Source organism: Callorhinchus milii, unplaced genomic scaffold (assembly GCF_018977255.1).
Source record: "Callorhinchus milii isolate IMCB2004 unplaced genomic scaffold, IMCB_Cmil_1.0 Scaffold8, whole genome shotgun sequence".
Taxonomy (NCBI): domain Eukaryota; kingdom Metazoa; phylum Chordata; class Chondrichthyes; order Chimaeriformes; family Callorhinchidae; genus Callorhinchus; species Callorhinchus milii.
The window spans coordinates 11,901,246-11,919,244 of NW_024704749.1; the positions used below are offsets into that span (position 1 = coordinate 11,901,246).

Consider the following 17,999-nt stretch of genomic DNA (forward strand, 5'->3'; position numbering starts at 1 on the left):
GGTACAGAAACCTAACAGTACGGGTGTTTCACAATGTTTGTAAAAGGTGAAATTAAGATGCTACTGATTTTCTCTTTGAAACATTGCTTGTGTTAAAAATGTAACTTGCTAAAATTTCCTGGCTTTAAACGTAGGTAACAGCCATGTGCAGTTACTGCTGTTCTAGATGTGTGACATTTCAGGGTAGGAGATTAGCTTTTGACAAATTCAGACCTGGAGCTAAGGAGATTAGTAAAAGCATTTATGAAAGTCAAAAGTTCTACAGAGGTTAATTGTAGCTACAAACAATCGTGGAGATTTTCAGAACCTTTCGATTATTTTCCTCTCTTTCCAGTTTCTTATAACTTCCCATTTTAAACTTATTTCAGTCAAGAAAGAAACAGTTTATCAGGCTTCACTGACTTGGTTTATCTTTGTAGTTCTCAGATATTTTGTTGCTTCATTAAGTGATTTATGATCTTATTCTGTGGTCTACACTTAAAATCATAAGCTGTGTGTCACCAAAACTACTTTTCAGTTAACACATCCTTCTCCAGTGACTGAATTTCTGTGAAGGATCTCAAATTGAAGTGCTAACGTCTTTCAATTGGACAGTTTGTCAAAAGGGAATGAAGTCCTTAGATAGTGACATTTTCAAGGTGGAAGCTGTTGTGTTACTGCGCACGTTTTATGATTTGTCAAATTTCCCAACAAAATTAAATTGCACAATTGTAATATTGCAAATGGTGTGGAGATTGGGGTGTGGGAGAACCTATTTTTTCTTTTAAAAAAAAAATGCATAATTACAAAGTTCACGTTGTGCGCTGTGAGTTTTAAGTCCTTATGGTGTCTCAGTAGAGAACGTGCAGTGCAAAAAAGTGATGCACACTAATTAATTGTGTATGGTGTGCGGTTGCCACACCAACTGCTGTGTGTGTTGGTGGCTCCTTCTTGGCTTTGTGTACATGTCCTTTGGCCTCTGCTTGCTGCAGCTGCACAACCATCTGGATACTCGTGTGTGGGCCCTCCTTTGAGTGTGATGTTTTTTTTTGCTCTGTAGTTTGAAGCAATAAAGTTTGATAATTCATTATAAAACTGCTCCCCCACCTCTTTTAATCAGTGCAAATATTAGTTGTTGTTTATCTTAAATTGGTTAATGGAGCAAATTGTGTAAGATGCACCTTGTTTTCCATTGCAATGGTCAATCCGATGCTTTGACTTGTCAATGCTTCACCTGAACCCATGGACCATTGGGATTGATGACAATATGAAAGATATTAACAGAACCTGTCAGTTTGTCAACTGAAGGAAAGAGGAGGGAGAACTGATCCCACCCCCTGCTTCCTTCTTTCTCCAGCGCCTTAGGACATCCTGCCGACAGGAAAGGCACTATGTAAATGCTATTTGTTGTTGTTCTCTCCACGAGGTGATACTACGGCACCTCTGTTCTGGTCCACAAATTGAGTCGTGGGAACTCAGTGGAATGTGAATCTAGATACCCAATAAAGACTACAATGTTGGAGGGAACAAAAGCGAGGAAGGTAGGAGAATGAGTTAATGAATTTAGAATAACTAAGTTCAGGTTGAAAACCTCTTCAGTGTCCATTAACAGATTGGATCATTTCTCTGGGTTAGATTTTGAAAGTTGATTTACAAGTAACTTGTTTAAAAAAGCAGGTGATTTGAGGTATATATAAATGAGTACTTTTTGCTCTGCTGCACACAAGGGTCACAGTCTAAAGGCTTCAATGATGGTGTAGTTATTGTCAAACCAGAAATCTTAACAGCACAATGATTCACATGCAGTAAATAGTGCCAACATTTAAAGTATTGACCAAAGTTTATTTGGCTTCAGAAGCTGGGAATGTACAGAATATGTAAGGTGTTATGAACACTGTGAACATTTTCCTGATCACTATCATTTCATACATTACATTACTTGATAAACAAAATTATACATGTGTTGTAGGAGCTGAAAGAACTTTTAATGTGATGGGATAAAATACTTACTGGCTACTGCTACAGAGCAGGCAAAGTATGTGAAAATTTCACTTCCAAGTCGATTCGATTACTTCCCATTTTCTGTCTTTAATTCCTTCATGTATCCTGATCTTTTTCCACTCGCTCAAATAATATTAACAAGTCATAATACATGGTGTGGGGGAAAAGATCCACAGCCATGGCTTTAACTGGACGGAACGGAGCTCCCTTCACCCTGTGCGATGGGGCACGGCAAAGGCTGGAGGGAAAGTGAAGACAATGGTTAACCTCATGGTTCTGAACATGAAATCCTAAACAAAATGGGAATGTAAACTTTTATTAGCCTTAAGGTGTGTTTTTTTTTGCTGGAGTTCAGCATTTCTTGCCAATTTCGATACTAACAATCCTACCCTTGAAGTTTAGTTCAGCAAGCACAATGAGCAATGTTCTGCCAGCCAGAAGTCATTTTAAGCAGTAATTACTTTGCAAGTCCATTTATTTGGATGTGAATTATAACCAGTTCTACAGAACTGAAGATGTCAAACAATTAGTACAATAATAAAGCAATCTTTTTCTAAACTATTAATAATCCCCACTGCCAACGTCAGTTAAATGATATTAATTTAATCTTCTGTGAATTCTGCTGTAATACAGATGATTGTTTGAGGGGAGCAAAGACTTGTTTGACTTGCAGTGGAGAAGCTTAGGATGACACAGCCAGTGCACAGAGAAAATTTGGGAATATTCAAGCTGAAAGTTTACTTTGGTACAGGATACGTTTGTAAGCAATCACATTTATTGATTACAAGTGGGGAAAAAAGTCCTTGTTCAGAGCTGATCTGGATTATTTACAGGTTCAGTGCCTGTTTTTTTAAACTATTGCAAGGCAGAAAAAATTCTATTACAACACGATTACTGGAATGCATCAGGTCACCGCTGCTGAAATATTACTTACTCCACAAAGTTACTCATAGCTGCTCGAGCGTTGCAGGCCAGATAGATTAGACTCTTCAGATGCTCCGCTCGTCTTAATGCCAGCACAACTCTGGAGTCTGCATGTGGAGGGGAAGGGGAAAATATACAACATTAAGAGTCAACATTTGGAGCATCCATCACTGACAACAAGTACTTGCATTTACACAGCGCCTGACACAGGGCAGCTTCCCAGAGCGCTCGACAGCGGTGGAGCCCGACGCCGAGCCTGGGGCGGGGGGAAGGTGACTAGGCACGGTTCAAGTGGAACGTCTTCAGGCCTTGATCTGAAGATGCGGAAGGGGAGGGGGCAAGGAAAGGAGGGATAGAGGGAGGGTGTTCCAGCGTTTTGGGTTGTAGATGATGGAATAATTTCCTATTTATAAAACAAAATGCTGAGCTGACAAAATCCCAACATTCAATATCAAATGAGCCCTTACGTAGCCCGGCCCTGGGAGGATCCACAACAGCGACCAGGTTCTGGGAGGTCACAGAGTTGATCACAGTCGGGAAGAGATCTTCAGCTTTACCACAAAGGAACTCTACATTAGTGATACCTGAATGGAAGATAAATAAATTCAATACAAATCCTGAAATCGGATTAATTCAAATTAAACCAACTTCCTGACACCCTGTGAAATTGGATTGTGACACTTAGGATAAATTGCATTGGACGGTCATGCTTTGGGTTTAAGTTTACAATGTTTTTTTAAAAAAATTGGTTTAGTTTTGATTTACTGACACACCCCAAGAGGTGAGCTTGCAAGATATTCCAAACTGTCCTTGCAGGTAGTCAGTCCTACGTCGTATTGAACCTGCTCTGTGCATCTGAAACAGTTGTTGATGCCATAAGGGAATCACAGGTTGACCTATCTTGCTCTTTTGTCCAAGCAGGAGAGTGAAGTGCAAAATAACTCACTTAAATGAATAAATTGAATTAATGTACTCCCACAGGGGGAGGGATAGACAAATGTAAATTGTATCTTTGTGGACACATGAGTTACCAACCATTCAATTCTGCATTCACTTTGGCATCTTCCACAGCTGCTTGACACATTTCAATCCCAATGACTTTCTTCACTCTCTGAGCAGCAAGAGAATAAATTATACTGAAGTCAACAAAATATCCAATCTCAATATATCCCTGAACCCTCAAATAATTACAGTTCCTCGCTTTTGAATAGCTGTTATAAACCAAGCTTGGAAGTCTAAGCACTCACACAACACATCATAATCACTCACTCCCTAATTACACTTTTAATGAAGAATACAAGCCAGAGCTTCTGGAATCAAAAGAAAGATTTCAATCAGCACCTGTAATGTTCAAAATATCTGGGAGAGAAATCACTGTTGAATAAAAACAAACCGATCTATTCAAAACTACCAACAGTGAGAGACATTGCAACTTGGAGCACCTCACTTCAGTCATTTTACTTGAAAGGAGTGGGAGAATCCTGACTGGACACTTCATTAGACATCATTACCACTTATGTTCCCACACAATCACTTACCTTTGCTAAGGAAAGGCCAATAGTTCCAGTGCCACAACACACATCGAGAACCACAGTGTCTTGATTCAGGTCGGCCCAATCTCCAACTGCTGAATAAAGCACTTCTGCAGCCTGGGTGTTGACCTGAACACAGCAATTACATGTGAGAAAGAAGAGTTCATTAATCAGGTGAAGTCTCCTCCCACCCCTATTCTCCCTGTAGACGTGGATTCAGGGAGTTTGAACGGGAAGCGTATCAGACATCCTTTGCCTCGGGCACAAAAATAAATCCAAATATCTTTACCTGGAAAAAGGCGTGAGGAGAGATTCTGAACTTGAGGCCGAGCAACTCCTCGTAAATATACTTGTCCCCAGTGACGTGGTCTAGCGGCAGATCCTCCAAGTTTGGCGATTTCCTGTGAAGGGATTTTTAAAAAAAAAACTTAATTCTGAGCCGAGACGTCAAATCTCCTAAATGTTTAGCTTGACAGTGGATACATCCTAAGTAGGTTAGATTAAAAAAAATTATAAATCTCAGGCCGCAAAGTAACTAACTGATAACAAAGCAAATGGACTTGCATTTGATGTAATTTACTGCAAACCAGTGACTATTCTGTAGGTGAACACGGCAGGCAATTTACGTCTCATGCTGTAAACAGCAGTGAAGCGAACAAGCGATTTTACTTTTTACAGATAGATGCAAAGAAAGGAATCTGCTGGCAAGTTGCACAGACGTTCGGTCTCCTCCTGTCTGAAATTGTTGGTATGTTACAGATTTGGTTGTGGGTGGAGTGGGGAAGGAGAGTGCAGGGCAGTCAGGCAGGAGAATTATCCCCATAGATTTCATCAACTCTCCAGAGATTTTACACTCCCCCCAACCCTCCCCCTCCAAAAAAAAACCTCCAGAGAATATAATCAAACATGGCTTTTCACAGACAGTAATGAAAGTTCATTGTCTGTATTGGCGGAGTTTCCTGAATCTGTCTCACTGTTGACTTACCTCTGGCCTTCCTGTGCAAAATAGAGAGAGGTAACTCCACATTCCTTCCCATTGCCCTCTGTGAAGTACTTGGCCAGTTCTCCTTGCAGTTGCTCTTGTTCCGGTTTGCCTAGTTTCTACTTATAAACATATATAGTTATAATGATCCTTGCATTTGATAATAGCGCCTTATCACTGTAGATTGGATTGTAGGTGTATTTTTTTTGGCAAAACAGAAACTTCACCAAATAAAATGAATGGATAGCCTCAGAAATGCGTCTTGACCTAAATTCTGCCCGCAATTGTTTAATGATGTGGAGGAGGGGATAGACTGGGAACACACAGACCTTCTGGGTCTGTTTTGTCAGCTCAGGGTGTCAAGGGATATGGCGCAAGGTCGGATAATTGGAGTTGAGGCACAGATCAGCCATGATCTTATAGAATGGCTGAACAGGCTCGACGGGCTGAATGGGCTCCTCCTATTCCTTTGTTCAGTTCAATTTCACTTGAGGTTTTTTTTTACTGCTGCTTTTAATTTACAGTGTGGCGGAGAAAACATCTCAACTCAAAAATCTTATTGCTTTTTCTTTTGGGAGGGGGATGTTCTCCTGATGTGGAAGGTGCTATGTAAATGTATTTGTTGTTGTTGTTGCTTCACCTGTGGATTGAAGAAAACTATTGCCATTATCTGATTGGCTCTAGTGGTGCGCACAGTCAGCTGTTTCCAATGACCTTCGTACGTCTCTGGGCTGTACACACAATAAGGAGACGACCTGCGGAGAGAACATAAAATGCACAGTCACTACACTTTACACTTCACTCTACACTGTGAAGCACTTTGCGATGTCTTGAAGATGTGACAAGGCGTTATATCAAATGCAACGATTATTAATATTAAAATTCAAGCATAAAATTTAATTTTGAGAAAGTCTGACAACTTTTGAAGTAGAAATTGAGAGAAAAAACACACAATATACATATGCACACAGTGGTTTTGTTGCAAACCAGGTGAGTCTGATACTACATATTTGCCACTTCTACATATTATCCTTGTATTTGATAAGAGCGCCTTATCGCACCGAAACAGTGAAGTGTTTTAATAACCTGATGTAGTCCTGAAAAGACTTCACAACTGCCTTCATCTTAGCTGGAATGTGAATCGTTTCAAACGGTTCCACTACCGCACATGAGCCTCCCTTGTATTTACCCAAACGGCATCCTATTGTCTTGTCCTCTCCGTTCGCTCCTACACCAATCAGAAACTCGCACTTGTTACGGTATTCGGTCTGAAACACAAAATCAGTCACGACACAAAACTGGGAATAGGTAGATGGTGTTTGTCCACAACAGCAGCTCCGTGGCTCAACAAAGTGAGGCTGCGTCTCAAAGGCAACAAATGTGGGGGGCAGATGTGAGAACAAGAGGAAGGAAAAAAAAAAGCACAACAAAATGAAGCCTAATGTTTCTGTAAGAACTGCTGTGAAAACGAGCTTAAAGCATTGAACCAAATACAGTACGTTACACTGGCGCCATCTAGCCGTAGATTAGCTAGAACCACTCGGTCCCAATAAAGACCCTAAATTAAACACCACATTGATTCTTCTCATTTATAAACCTAACAAATCCAGTACAATCTGATTGGGAAACAGTTAGTCATTGTGAAATGTACATATACTCTGTCGTAATGTTGAGTGTTGTATTGTTTTTTTCTCTCCTCTCACAAAGTCGAGAAAAAACAGCTTTACAACTAACTGGTGCTGATCACACTCAGTGTCCACACACCTTGTGCCCACACACAGGCAACCCAGAAACAACACAACAAATTACATTTGTACAGCGTCTTTCACGTCGGGAAGACATCCCAATGTGCTGGAAAGAAAGGATAAGAAAAGCGCAGCAAAGGGGGAGAAAAGATTCACTGCACAGTGACCAGGGAGGGGAAGCTTGGCTCATTTCGGCACTGAGACAGAAGATCGCCCGGCTGAGATCTGCTAACTGACACCAGTTATAACAGAACAGTAAAATAAATTAGCTAAGTTGGCATAACATCCTCTCTCCCTATTATACCTGTAATGGTGATGGTTTCACTCCCTGCAGTGGGCAACAGGTGTCACCATGTTTCTTCTTCTGTTCAGACACCCACGGTAAAAAGGCTTTATTATTGTTTCCTATTTCCCTATCGGGTTTGAAAAGAAGACGACATTCAGAATATTCAGTGACAATTGGACACAATAACTTGTTCTTTTTTTAAGTTTCCACATGTTCTTTAAATTTCTCCCTTTTTTAAGACATTTCTAGAGCTTTAGTTCTCTGTGTGTCTATATATATGTAAAACTCCCATACGTCTGATCTGTATAAACCATATAATCGCCCAAGACGTACATCTGCCCAAGTCCCGTTCAAGAGTTTATATCCTATGCAAGTTTGACATAACGTACCTTGCACAAGTCATATTAAATGTATGGTCCCAACTGATGCAACTTATGTGAGTGAAGTTTACTGTATTTATATTATTTCATTTCTCAGATCTCTCTCTGATGTGTATGCACGTGATTTCAAAGTCTAACACCCATTACCTGGTCAAGACGCCCAGCACTTGCAAGACATTCTGTTCTTTTGTCTTCAACTGTTTCTCATAAGGAACGTTCCACAGCGGTGTCACCACGTCAGCAATCTGTTTGCTCAAAGGTTCTTCCAAGCCTTCGGCCGGGACCATGCGCTTCTGCTCATGGTCATCGTTCTCCACGCCTTCTTGTTTCCGTTTCTTGGCGATGGGGTCGGCCTTTGGTTTCGCTAAGCGTACGTTTAGGCTTCGATTCTTCCAGACCTGCCCCTGAAGAGCCTCCATGGCTTTGTCTCGTTCTTCCTCCATTTTAAAAGTCACAAATGCGAAAGGACGTTTCCCAAACAGTTTAATTTTGTGAGGATTGAGTCCGTTCCGGGCGAGGAATTTCCTCAGGTCGCTGAAGCTGACAAATTTTGGAAGGTTCTGTATTTCAATCTTGTAAATCTCAGACGTAAAGAGATCGTCCTTGATATATCGATAGATGTCGCTGCTGGACTCGTTCTCTTCCATTGGTGCTTTAGCGGAGACACTGGTATCTTCATTTTCCTCAGGCAGTGTAAGATTAGTTGGCTCAGATGTCTCTTTCTCTTTGTCAAACTCCCCAGGAGTTGTATCAGTATTACAAGTGCTTTCTTCTGCCATTGTTAATTCTAAAATACATACAATACTCTTGTTAATGTTCATGCTATTGCAATTTGCCAACTGAGACCTCAAACCTAAGATTGCTGGATGTCAAATGACAATGACCAATTAGTGACTGTCCCCTGGGGGTGCGGGGGTGTTAAGCAGGGACTCCTCGGAGCTGAGCTGGCTCCAAAGTGACTTGCTTGGTAACAATCTGTAACAAAAACAGAAGTCGCTGGGAACGCTCAGCGGGTCAGGCAGCATCTAAAGGAAAGTGAGTCAACGTTTCGGGGCCACGACCCTTTGTCAGAACTGGGGCATGTTGGGCGGGAGAGGCTTTTAAGATCTGTGGCGATCTTGGTCACCCAGTTCCTTAGCCAGGTGGGTCCACAGTTCTCCAAGGCACTGCTGATGGCAATTGGCTAGTGGACAGGACTTGGAAGGGCAGAACAGTCACTGAAAGCAGGAATTCTTCCGACTCAGTTCCTGGTAGCTCTGGAGGCCTATCAAACAGGGAGGTAGTGCTGGAGTGCAACAAGCAGTGGGGACGTTTGTCAGACAACGATTGTTGTTCGGTTAAACATCATCGTAACCCCAACACACATATTGGGTTTCCCAAAACAGAATTAGGGAAACAGAGAGGAGAAACGAGCCTGACTTCTGGTAACAGTGCCTTTCGTTTCAGGAGGGCCGTCCTCCAAACACTTCATAGGACTCACAGTGCAGTATCATGGCTGAATGTTTGGGGGCAATCACAGCATCCAATCTGCACACAGCAGTGTCCCACAGACAGCCATGAAGTGCACCACCGGCTTTCTCCTGAGGGACGGTGGGCCCTGAGAGACGCGAGGAGGGAAAAACATTTCTCTTTCCCGAGAGGATCTGTAACGTCTGCCTGAACCAGCCCTGGGGGGGGGGGGGTACCTCCAGCTGCTCATTCAATGAAGTGCCTCTCACCTCTCACCAAATAAAATGGTTTTATTTTCCTTCCCTCCCCTTCACCCTTCACCCCACCAACTGGTGTCAAACAGTCCCCTCGGACTAACCTGCCTCGTCAGGAGGGAGAGAGAGAGACACACACACACACAGAGAGGGAGAGAGAGAGAGAGAATCGGAGATGAGGTGAGAGAAAGAGTTAGAGTCAGTGAGAGAGAGAGAATTGATGGAACAGAGGGAGGGAGTCAGTCACTGGGAGAAGCTCCTTCTGCTACCATGTGGGCGCCGCCATCTTAACAGCCGGGCATGCCGGGAGGAAGGGCAGGAGCGGGGGGGGGGGGGGGGAGAGGGAGAGAGATAGTAAATGTGTTTATGTATTTACAATGGTTGAAAATAATAAAAAAATAAAACCTTTTCGTCTGCAGTCGGTTTTGGGGCCGGTCTGGGGTGGGTGGGGGGGGGGGAACAGCGGCTGGGGAGGGGGGGGCGGTTGCTAGGGCGGGCGGTTGCTAGGGCGGCCATGTTGGATTGGCGCGAAAAGCATCGGCGGCGGCGCCGGGCGGGAGGGGAGAGAGAGAGAGACGGACGGACGGTCGGTCGGTGAGAGGAGCGGCTCAGCAATCCGGAGCCATCAGCGCCTGAAATGGCAGACGAGCGAGTGAGTATCGGTGCCGGGCGGGAGATGAACACCTCGGCTATTTTTCTCGGTGGTTATTTGTGAGCGGTATCGGCCGCCGGGGGGAGATATTTGAGACTGAAAGCGGAGGGACGGACGGAGGGAAGGAAGGAGCGAGACCCCGTGGAGGTGGAATGGAGACTCCCTCAGGTCGGCCCTGCGGCGGGGAGATGGGTAACGAGGGGCGAGGCTGGACCTGGAGCTGCTCTAACACACGCTCGGGATTGAAAGCGTTTTGTTTCACTCTCTCTCTCTCTCTCTATATATATATATATATATATATGCACACGCACAGGCCGCTGGTTATTGGGGAGAGAGAGAAAAAAAATCTAATTCACCCCCAGGTCCTGAGGTGGCCTAGTTTGTAGTGAAAGCTTCATTCAGCCTCTCCACCCCCCTCCCTCCCTCTCTCCCCCCTCCCCTCTCCCCTCTCTCTCCCCCCCCCTCCCTCTCTCCCCCCCTCTCCTCTCTCTCCCCCCCCTCTCCCCTCTCTCTCTCTCCCCTCTCTCTCTCTCCCCCCTCTCTCTCTCTCTCCCCCTCCCTCTCTCTCTCTCTCCCTCTCTCTTTCCCCTCTCTCTCTCTCTCTGTGTCTCAGGTTAGATTTGGGAGGAGATTTTTTTTCTCTCTCCAGGAAAATTTTCCACTTGTTTTTCCACCCACAGACGCACAAGACTGAGACAGGGGTGTGTGTGAGGGACACACACACACACACACACAGACAGAGAGGGAGAGAGAGAAAGGGGTCTGTGGTGTCCTGGCACTCACTCACACACACTCACACACACACACACACACATTAGGTAGTGTCTGCCTCAGGGCTTTGTTCTTTCTCGTTTATTTTTTTATATTAAAAAAAGAGAGAGAGATATAAAAGGTCGCCATTTAAAAGATGGCTTTTGGAAGTTGGAAAATAACGGACGTCGTTTCATATTCGTGTCAGACTCGTGGTGTAATAAAGTACTTCACTTCTTAATTAATTAGAGTTCGACACCATTTCTCTCTTTTAAAAAAAATAACTACCTGTATATCTATATGCGTTAATGGGGTTTGTCAACATCTTAGTTCGCAGCTAATATCCCAAATTTGACTTTTTAATGTATTCATGTGTTTTTTTTATTGTTTAGGTATGAATTTTAAACTAGGAAGCTCGTGGTTTTTTTTTAGGAGCTTAGTTTTTTTTTAAGATGAGGTAGCGAGTTTTCTCTGTGTGTGTGTGTATTGGAGGGTGGGGGTAATTCTAATTAAATTTATCATAGAGATCCCAATTATTTGGGGAACTCCCCGGGCAGGACGAACCCTTAGGCAAGTTTCCTTAGCCCACACGCCATGTGACACAAAAATCCACGACTGTTTGTGAGACACTGATGTGCACAATTGGCTGCCGCGTTTCACCCACAAAATATAGTCAGTTCACTTTACAATATATTCTGTGAAGCTCTTTGAGACATCTCAACGATGTGATAAGGTGATATATCAAATACAAGGATTATTCTTATTTTCAGAAACCTGCTATTTCCTCTTTCATTAATTCTTCAGGTTTTAGAAAGGGACGCTTCAATCCTGAAATGGAAGGGGTTAATGAATATTGCTATCCCCCCCCCACCCTCCTCCCAGAGCAGATGGAATCACACTGTGTCATTTGGAAATTAGAATTGGTAAAGAAAACATTTCCAATAAGCTGACACAACAAGCCAGTTTACCATATTATCCCAGATCAGATTTGGAAGCAAAGATTACACCAATAACATGTTTCATGTTATCTAATTTGAGATATTAGTCAGGCTCCGCCACTGTTAAGCGCACTGAGATGCTACCCTGCGTGGAGGGAGCTATATAAATGCAAGTTGTTGTTGGAAGTTATTACCAATAAAATTGAGGACAACGGGAGCACTTTATTTTACACCGTTTGAACAAAAAATTTGTTGATAGCTGTACTTATATAATGTATACAATTCCAGCAGTCTGCATTGATGTCGTCAGAGTGAAATTTGCTGATACCAGGATTTTCTAGGCTTGGATGAAGGATGTCAGATTCCTAGAAAGGGCACATGTCTGTTCCAGTGTCCCACAGTTGTAACCCTTCTCTGTAATCATGTCAAGTGCAGGGACAAACTCTTCACCTATTTATACAATCTGCAATGCAACAGAGCTTAATGTAAATTCTCAATGAGTCTGAAAGGGGAGTAATTCTTATTTCAAATACACAGGGTGTGTAAATCTCTGCAAGTGACTGAAGTGTTTTGTAAGAGTAAAAAGGAGAACGTCAATACATCGTGCTCACGCAAACTAGACTAAACAAGCTAAACATTGAAGCTTGGGGGCGAAATTGTCTCAGAATCGCCTGCTTTTCCCTGTCCCAAAGGGAGTTGTGTGAATAAACAGTTGACTTCCACAGCTCTTTTCACACCAAGGGTAGTAGAAATCTAGAACTTTCTCCTTCAAAAGGCTGTGGATGCTGGATCCATTCCGATTTTCAAGATCGATGTGGATAGATTTCTGTTAGGTTCGGGAATCAAGGGATATGGGACAAAGGCAGGTATTTGGAATTGAGGTACAGATAAGCCATGCTCTAAATCAAATGGCAGTACAGGCTCAAAGGACTGAATGGCCTATTCCTGTTTCTATGTAATTGACCTTATTGTGTTATTAAATGTGTTCTAAGTTCAGACAATATTGCGGGACAGGTAAAAGCTGCATACCTCATGTATAGACAAGGTGGACTCTGATAGCGGTATCCTATCACAGGTGCAGCCTGTGCTAAATGGCTCAACATCTGGGGATGTTTATAAAATCAAAATTATACCACCTGGTCAAGGGGAACTTTCCCCTTTTCTTATTTATTCTTATCGATAACAGTGATATTGTCTTTCTGCCTTAGAAATTCTCATCTAGGAAAACGGTGAGTAATATTAGATTTTAATTTAATTTTAGGAAGTTGCTCTTTCGGTCATTTTGGTCTGTTTTCCCAGCAGGAACGATTTAGTAGCAGTGGGTTTGGTTGGTATAGTGGGTTAGAGCGGTTCTTTCACCTCTGAGAGGGTTTAATACCTGCCCAGCTTGATGGGTTTGATGCCTGTACGAATCTCGAGTGAAATGGCCTTTCTTGTCTGGTTTCGGCCCAATTTATCTCATGGGGGGGAGATGTATCCCACTCCGAAACACTTTCACTTACATGAGCCATGAAGATATCAGTGTTGAAGTACTAGACAGAGTAATGTCTATCTGTTCATTGTATACTTGAGGTGAGAGTGACAATCATATACTGTGGTAAAAATGTAAAGGGTTGTTTTTTCAATTAGATTTTCTTCCTTTGTGAACACACTATTTTCTCTCTCTCGCTTCCCTTCCCCTGAATATAAATGTAATATAATTCTAGTCCAGTGATTTTGTTTTGCACCAGCGTCCAAGCTGTTCAGACATTAAACCACACAAGAGATGAGCTGGCATTACATGTGCTCTCTAATTCTTCCATTCAGGTTGTCTTTGACCAGTGATTTAGAATGCCATTCACTCATTTAAGCTGACAAATCAGTTTTTTTTTGGCTCTGTATAACACATTTGTACTGACTGATCAGCATTTGCACAAAGCAAACTGAGCACTGAACCTGGAACACTACACATCAAAACCTTGACGTTTTTACCAATGTTTTGATATGTTCGATGGCTTAGTCAGATCAGGTGGATTTAATTATTGTAACTGAAGTTAACTTTGTTTTCTCCCCACACAAAGAATGAGTCTGAATTCTTTCATTCATTCTGAATTTTATTCAAATATGATGTGCACTTGGAAGATTTATTTTGTATATTGTAGTGTTATCAATTTTCTGAATGTTGCAGTGAGTGTAAATGGTGGATAGAGGAAAGTTTACACTGATGGGAAGAACAGGATTACAGTACAGGATATGCCTGCACACCAAGATTCACACACCAGCATGGGTTCACAGCCAATTTTTAAAAAAAGCATAATTCTGGCATTGAGTGTCCATATTAGCTGGAATAGTCCTTGTTTGATGTCCCCCATTGGCCCATTCCATAGATCACTGACTATCTAGAAGAAGATTAATACCAACTGGCTTCTGAGGTAGTTTGTCTCAACCTGCGCAGCAGGAGGATGTTTCTGTTGGCCCCTGTACCTTTGGTTGTGAATGGGTAAATAATCAGGCTATAGCTGGACAGACGTTGGGCAAAGATTGGAGCAGGCTTGACTGATTCTTCTTCTAATTGAATACTCTTTATTTTATTAGGAGTCAGGGGACCATGAAACCTCCCTAGAAATTGCAGCTGAAGATTCCAACCACGATCCTCACTTCGAGCCAATTGTTTGTCTTCCTGAACAAGAGGTGAAGACATTGGAGGAAGATGAAGAGGAGCTTTTCAGAATGTAAGTACTTGGGTATTGTATGTGACCAGGTCCAGCCATTGGTTTAAACCAGGAGGGTCCAGCCTGAACTTTCATAAGATCTGGTCACAGTTTGCTTTATATGTGAAACATGCAAGTGTACCATTGCCTTTGCTTTTTCAATGAAACGTTTCAGGTGCAGGGCTGTGCGTTTTGTATAATTGAATTGACTTTTTAGATAAGTTGTGCTGAGAATGAGGAAAGGAAGAGTTTTTTTAAAAAAAACATAAGTCTAAAAATGAACTTTTTGACTTTGTTTCGTCAGGCGTGCAAAACTCTTTAGATACGCGTCAGAGAACGATCCTCCCGAGTGGAAAGAGCGAGGAACCGGTGATGTGAAGCTGCTTCGGCACAAGGAGAAAGGAACCATCCGCCTTCTGATGAGGAGAGATAAAACTCTCAAAATCTGTGCAAATCACTACAGTACGTTGTTTTATATTTAATCGAAAGCCATTCAGTGTCCAGACCTCAGCTCCCTTTCCTGTTAACCTAGTCCAGTTATGAATTACCTTTGTTCTAAAGACGTGTAGTTGTTTTGTGACGAGGGTTTACATGGAGAGAGTGGAGTTGGTTATGACCTTGCACTTTGGTGGAGATTCTGACAGGATGTGGTTTTCTTTCTGTGTGACGAGTAAATCACTGGTTTGTGTTTTTCTCTCAGTTTCACCTTCGATGGAGTTGAGGCCCAACGTAGGGAGTGACCGTGCCTGGGTGTGGAATGCACCGGCTGATTTTGCTGATGAGGAACCCAAACCTGAGCTTTTGGCTATTCGCTTCCTGAATAAAGAAAGTAAGTATCTCCGGTTGCAAACCAATCGTATCTGCCAAACTGTTCATTTTCATTGTAAGTTCTCAACTGGTACGATCATAAACGTGAATTGAGATACTGGCATACTTGAGATACGTGAATTGAAAAACTTGATTTTTCATTGGCCAATCAATAATTTGCTGTAGTTGGCCCCCACTTGTCTCAAATAAAACTTGCTGTGTGGAAGTTACAAAGGGAATGTGTGGCCAAGCTGTCTATAGAGTGGAACTCTGATATAGTACTCGTTTTGGGAGTGGGGTCCCATAAAGTCCTACCAAGTGTTAGAAAGGGCTGATTACCCTTTAGTGCTTCCGTATTCACTGCACACACGTGTTCAGAAAAACGGTGTCCAGCTCCATGCTTCACATCGCTGTTGGCACACAACAGGAAGATAAACCTGTCAACTTACTGACTGCTTTTCATTTCTCTCTCAGATGCACAGAAATTTAAGGCAAAGTTTGACGACTGCAAAGAGAAGATGAAGGGAAAAGGTGAGTATTTTTTAATTCTGACTTTCAGTCACCAATGGTGGAGTGGAGGGCATGAGGGATAAGCAGGAGGCTGGAGCCAGGCAAGCGGAGGAAGTGGGTTGGCGAGTAAGCAGGTTGGAGAGGTAGGGAGGTGCCAGAGCATGAAGGGATTTGAAGATGATTGAGAGGATCTTGAAATGTCCTCTGTAGAATGAATGTACAAACTGGATGCAATGTTGAACAGTATTTTGAACAGATTAAACCATTTTCCCTTTCTCATATATTCCACTTCCCTGAATATAAGACCTTGAAATGTGTTCCCTTTATGGTCTTTCCTTGTCTTACCATTGCAGTTGTGTGTATCTACTCTTGGATGCTCTCTGTAAAGAGGATAGCATGTCTTTTATCATCGCTGGTATTTCCAAAGAATCTCTTGACCAGGGAAGGTTTAGTTAGACCTTTGGGAATGAATACAACCCAGAAGACTGCCGATGTATATCTGTGCTGTAAAAGAAACTGTCTCTTTTAATGGAAGCCTTTTTCCTTTTTTTTTTGTCGTTCAGATCTCTCCTCTCCGTTAGGTGAAAACGAAGTGAGCGCAAACAAGGTAGCCGAGCAACTAGAGGAGCTATCTGTCAAAGATGAGCAGAAGAAAGCAGAGCCCACCAAAAAGGAAGAAAGCGAGAAGAAAGAGGAGACCTGTGAAAAAACTGAAGAGAATTAAATCGTCCTGGCCTCGGTTTCCCTCTTGTTTTTTTACAGCAGACTGTAATGAACTGAGTTTGGACACAGACAGACGAGAGTCCCTTTTTAAGCATTTGCCCTGTGTTCCCAAATCGGTTATGAAGATACAGCAACTTTCACAGAAAGTCATTTCCCCCCAGATTATCAGCCACATCAATGTGCTCACATATATCTTGGGGAACCCTCTAGACGTGTTAACTACTTACTGCCTTATCTATTCACCGTCGTCAAGTCGGTCTGGAAGGGGGGATCGATTTAAACCTTGACGTCCTGAAAATCAACCTACTTAATATTAATAACCGGGTTCAAAAGTAGCAGACTTGTTTTAAAAAGAAATGCATTTTTTCTGTGCGCGAGACTCGAATTGTCAAAGTTCCCACATTGGGTAGCACATCGTTTATAAACTAGTAAATAACCATTCAATTTAAGCTGCGTATGCAGAATTTTTTTTATTATTTTTGCCCCGACCCCCCCCCCCCCATACAAAGTCCCTGTTTTAGGGGGAGTTCAGTACCATTGCTAGAAGGTTGCATTTCAGAATTCTTTTAAACTTTTGCTCTGTTTTTTTTCGTTTTTCCCCATTTGATTGTTGAAGTCAGTACCTGACAGACTATATTACACAAAGATTCCACGTCGAGTTCATCTCAGGCATACGTATTGTGTTATCCTGAAATCTTAAAAGAAGGGACCAAAAGAATGCATATAAATTGGCTTGATTTAATTCGGATATTCCTGTGAGCAAACCATCAGGGATAGGCTGGCACCAACACTTTCTGCTGTTCTATTCATTCACCTGACATTTTTTCTCAGTCCTCCCCCCTGCTTCTCCCCATGTTAATTTGTGCAGATTCACTATTGTTGCGTCAAATCCTATTCCTGACTCTTGAAATTAAACTGAATGGGTTGTGATGCTTTTAAGATGCGTGAATGAATAATGCATGTAAAAAGGGCTGGTTACTGACTGACGTCTCTAGTGGACTCTTTGTGAATCTCTACAGGGTGCTGCTGGGACTTGCTCACAGTGTGATACTCGCTTCGATGGTCATCATCACAAAACTAATTATCCTGACGTCGCTTCTGGAGGGGAGAAAAGGTCGCTCGCTCAATTTTCGAGAGAAGATTTGTGATAAGTTTTGCATATGCTTGCTATAAACCACAACTATATTTGTGTATAGTCTTTGTTTTCTGTTGGAATGGACAGACCATCTTGATCTACTTAAATGTTTTGTAATGGGGAAACTAATAAATTGAACTGTTGAAAATTGGTAACTCTCGTTAGGAAATTTGCAATAAACTTTTTTTGCAACGAGCAAACGGGCAAGTCATTTTCCATTTTCATTTCTCTAAAACATTGGTTTTCATTTGTTTTTCTCTCT

The 17,999-nt window shown here is 42.4% G+C and overlaps 2 protein-coding genes across 4 annotated transcripts; one reads left to right on the top strand and one right to left on the bottom strand.

The window, feature by feature from the left end:
• Positions 1-1,776: 1,776 nt before the first annotated feature.
• Positions 1,777-9,840, bottom strand: trmt2a (tRNA methyltransferase 2 homolog A). Of its 3 annotated transcripts, none has more exon segments than NM_001292517.1 (12): positions 1,777-2,218; positions 2,915-3,011; positions 3,372-3,488; positions 3,940-4,015; positions 4,443-4,565; positions 4,726-4,837; positions 5,422-5,537; positions 6,059-6,173; positions 6,505-6,686; positions 7,468-7,576; positions 7,977-8,616; positions 9,637-9,824. In NM_001292517.1, coding segments are annotated over 11 exon segments (1,821 nt in total). In that variant the 5' UTR covers positions 8,609-8,616; positions 9,637-9,824; the 3' UTR covers positions 1,777-2,076.
• A 193-nt stretch (positions 9,841-10,033) lies between these two features.
• On the top strand, positions 10,034-17,933 carry ranbp1 (RAN binding protein 1). The gene is made up of 6 exons (XM_042337668.1): positions 10,034-10,184; positions 14,447-14,583; positions 14,867-15,024; positions 15,263-15,391; positions 15,844-15,900; positions 16,443-17,933. The coding sequence occupies exons 1-6, from the start codon at positions 10,170-10,172 to the stop codon at positions 16,601-16,603; spliced, it is 657 nt and encodes a 218-aa protein (XP_042193602.1). The 5' UTR covers positions 10,034-10,169; the 3' UTR covers positions 16,604-17,933.
• Positions 17,934-17,999: the final 66 nt, after the last annotated feature.

What these genes read in the sequence shown, in the direction of transcription:
- trmt2a (XM_007901777.2), bottom strand. Translation starts at nt 9,804, where the DNA reads ATGGTAGCAGAAGGAGCTTCTCCCA. An exon ending in AGCAGAAGGAGCTTCTCCCA is followed by an intron (nt 8,617 to 9,779) that starts GTGACTGACTCC and finishes TATGTATTTTAG; the next exon opens with AATTAACAATGGCAGAAGAA. An exon ending in TAGTTTTCTTCAATCCACAG is followed by an intron (nt 5,538 to 6,058) that starts GTGAAGCAACAA and finishes GTTTATAAGTAG; the next exon opens with AAACTAGGCAAACCGGAACA.
- ranbp1 (XM_042337668.1), top strand. An exon ending in GAAGAGGAGCTTTTCAGAAT is followed by an intron (nt 14,584 to 14,866) that starts GTAAGTACTTGG and finishes TTGTTTCGTCAG; the next exon opens with GCGTGCAAAACTCTTTAGAT. An exon ending in TCGCTTCCTGAATAAAGAAA is followed by an intron (nt 15,392 to 15,843) that starts GTAAGTATCTCC and finishes TTTCTCTCTCAG; the next exon opens with ATGCACAGAAATTTAAGGCA.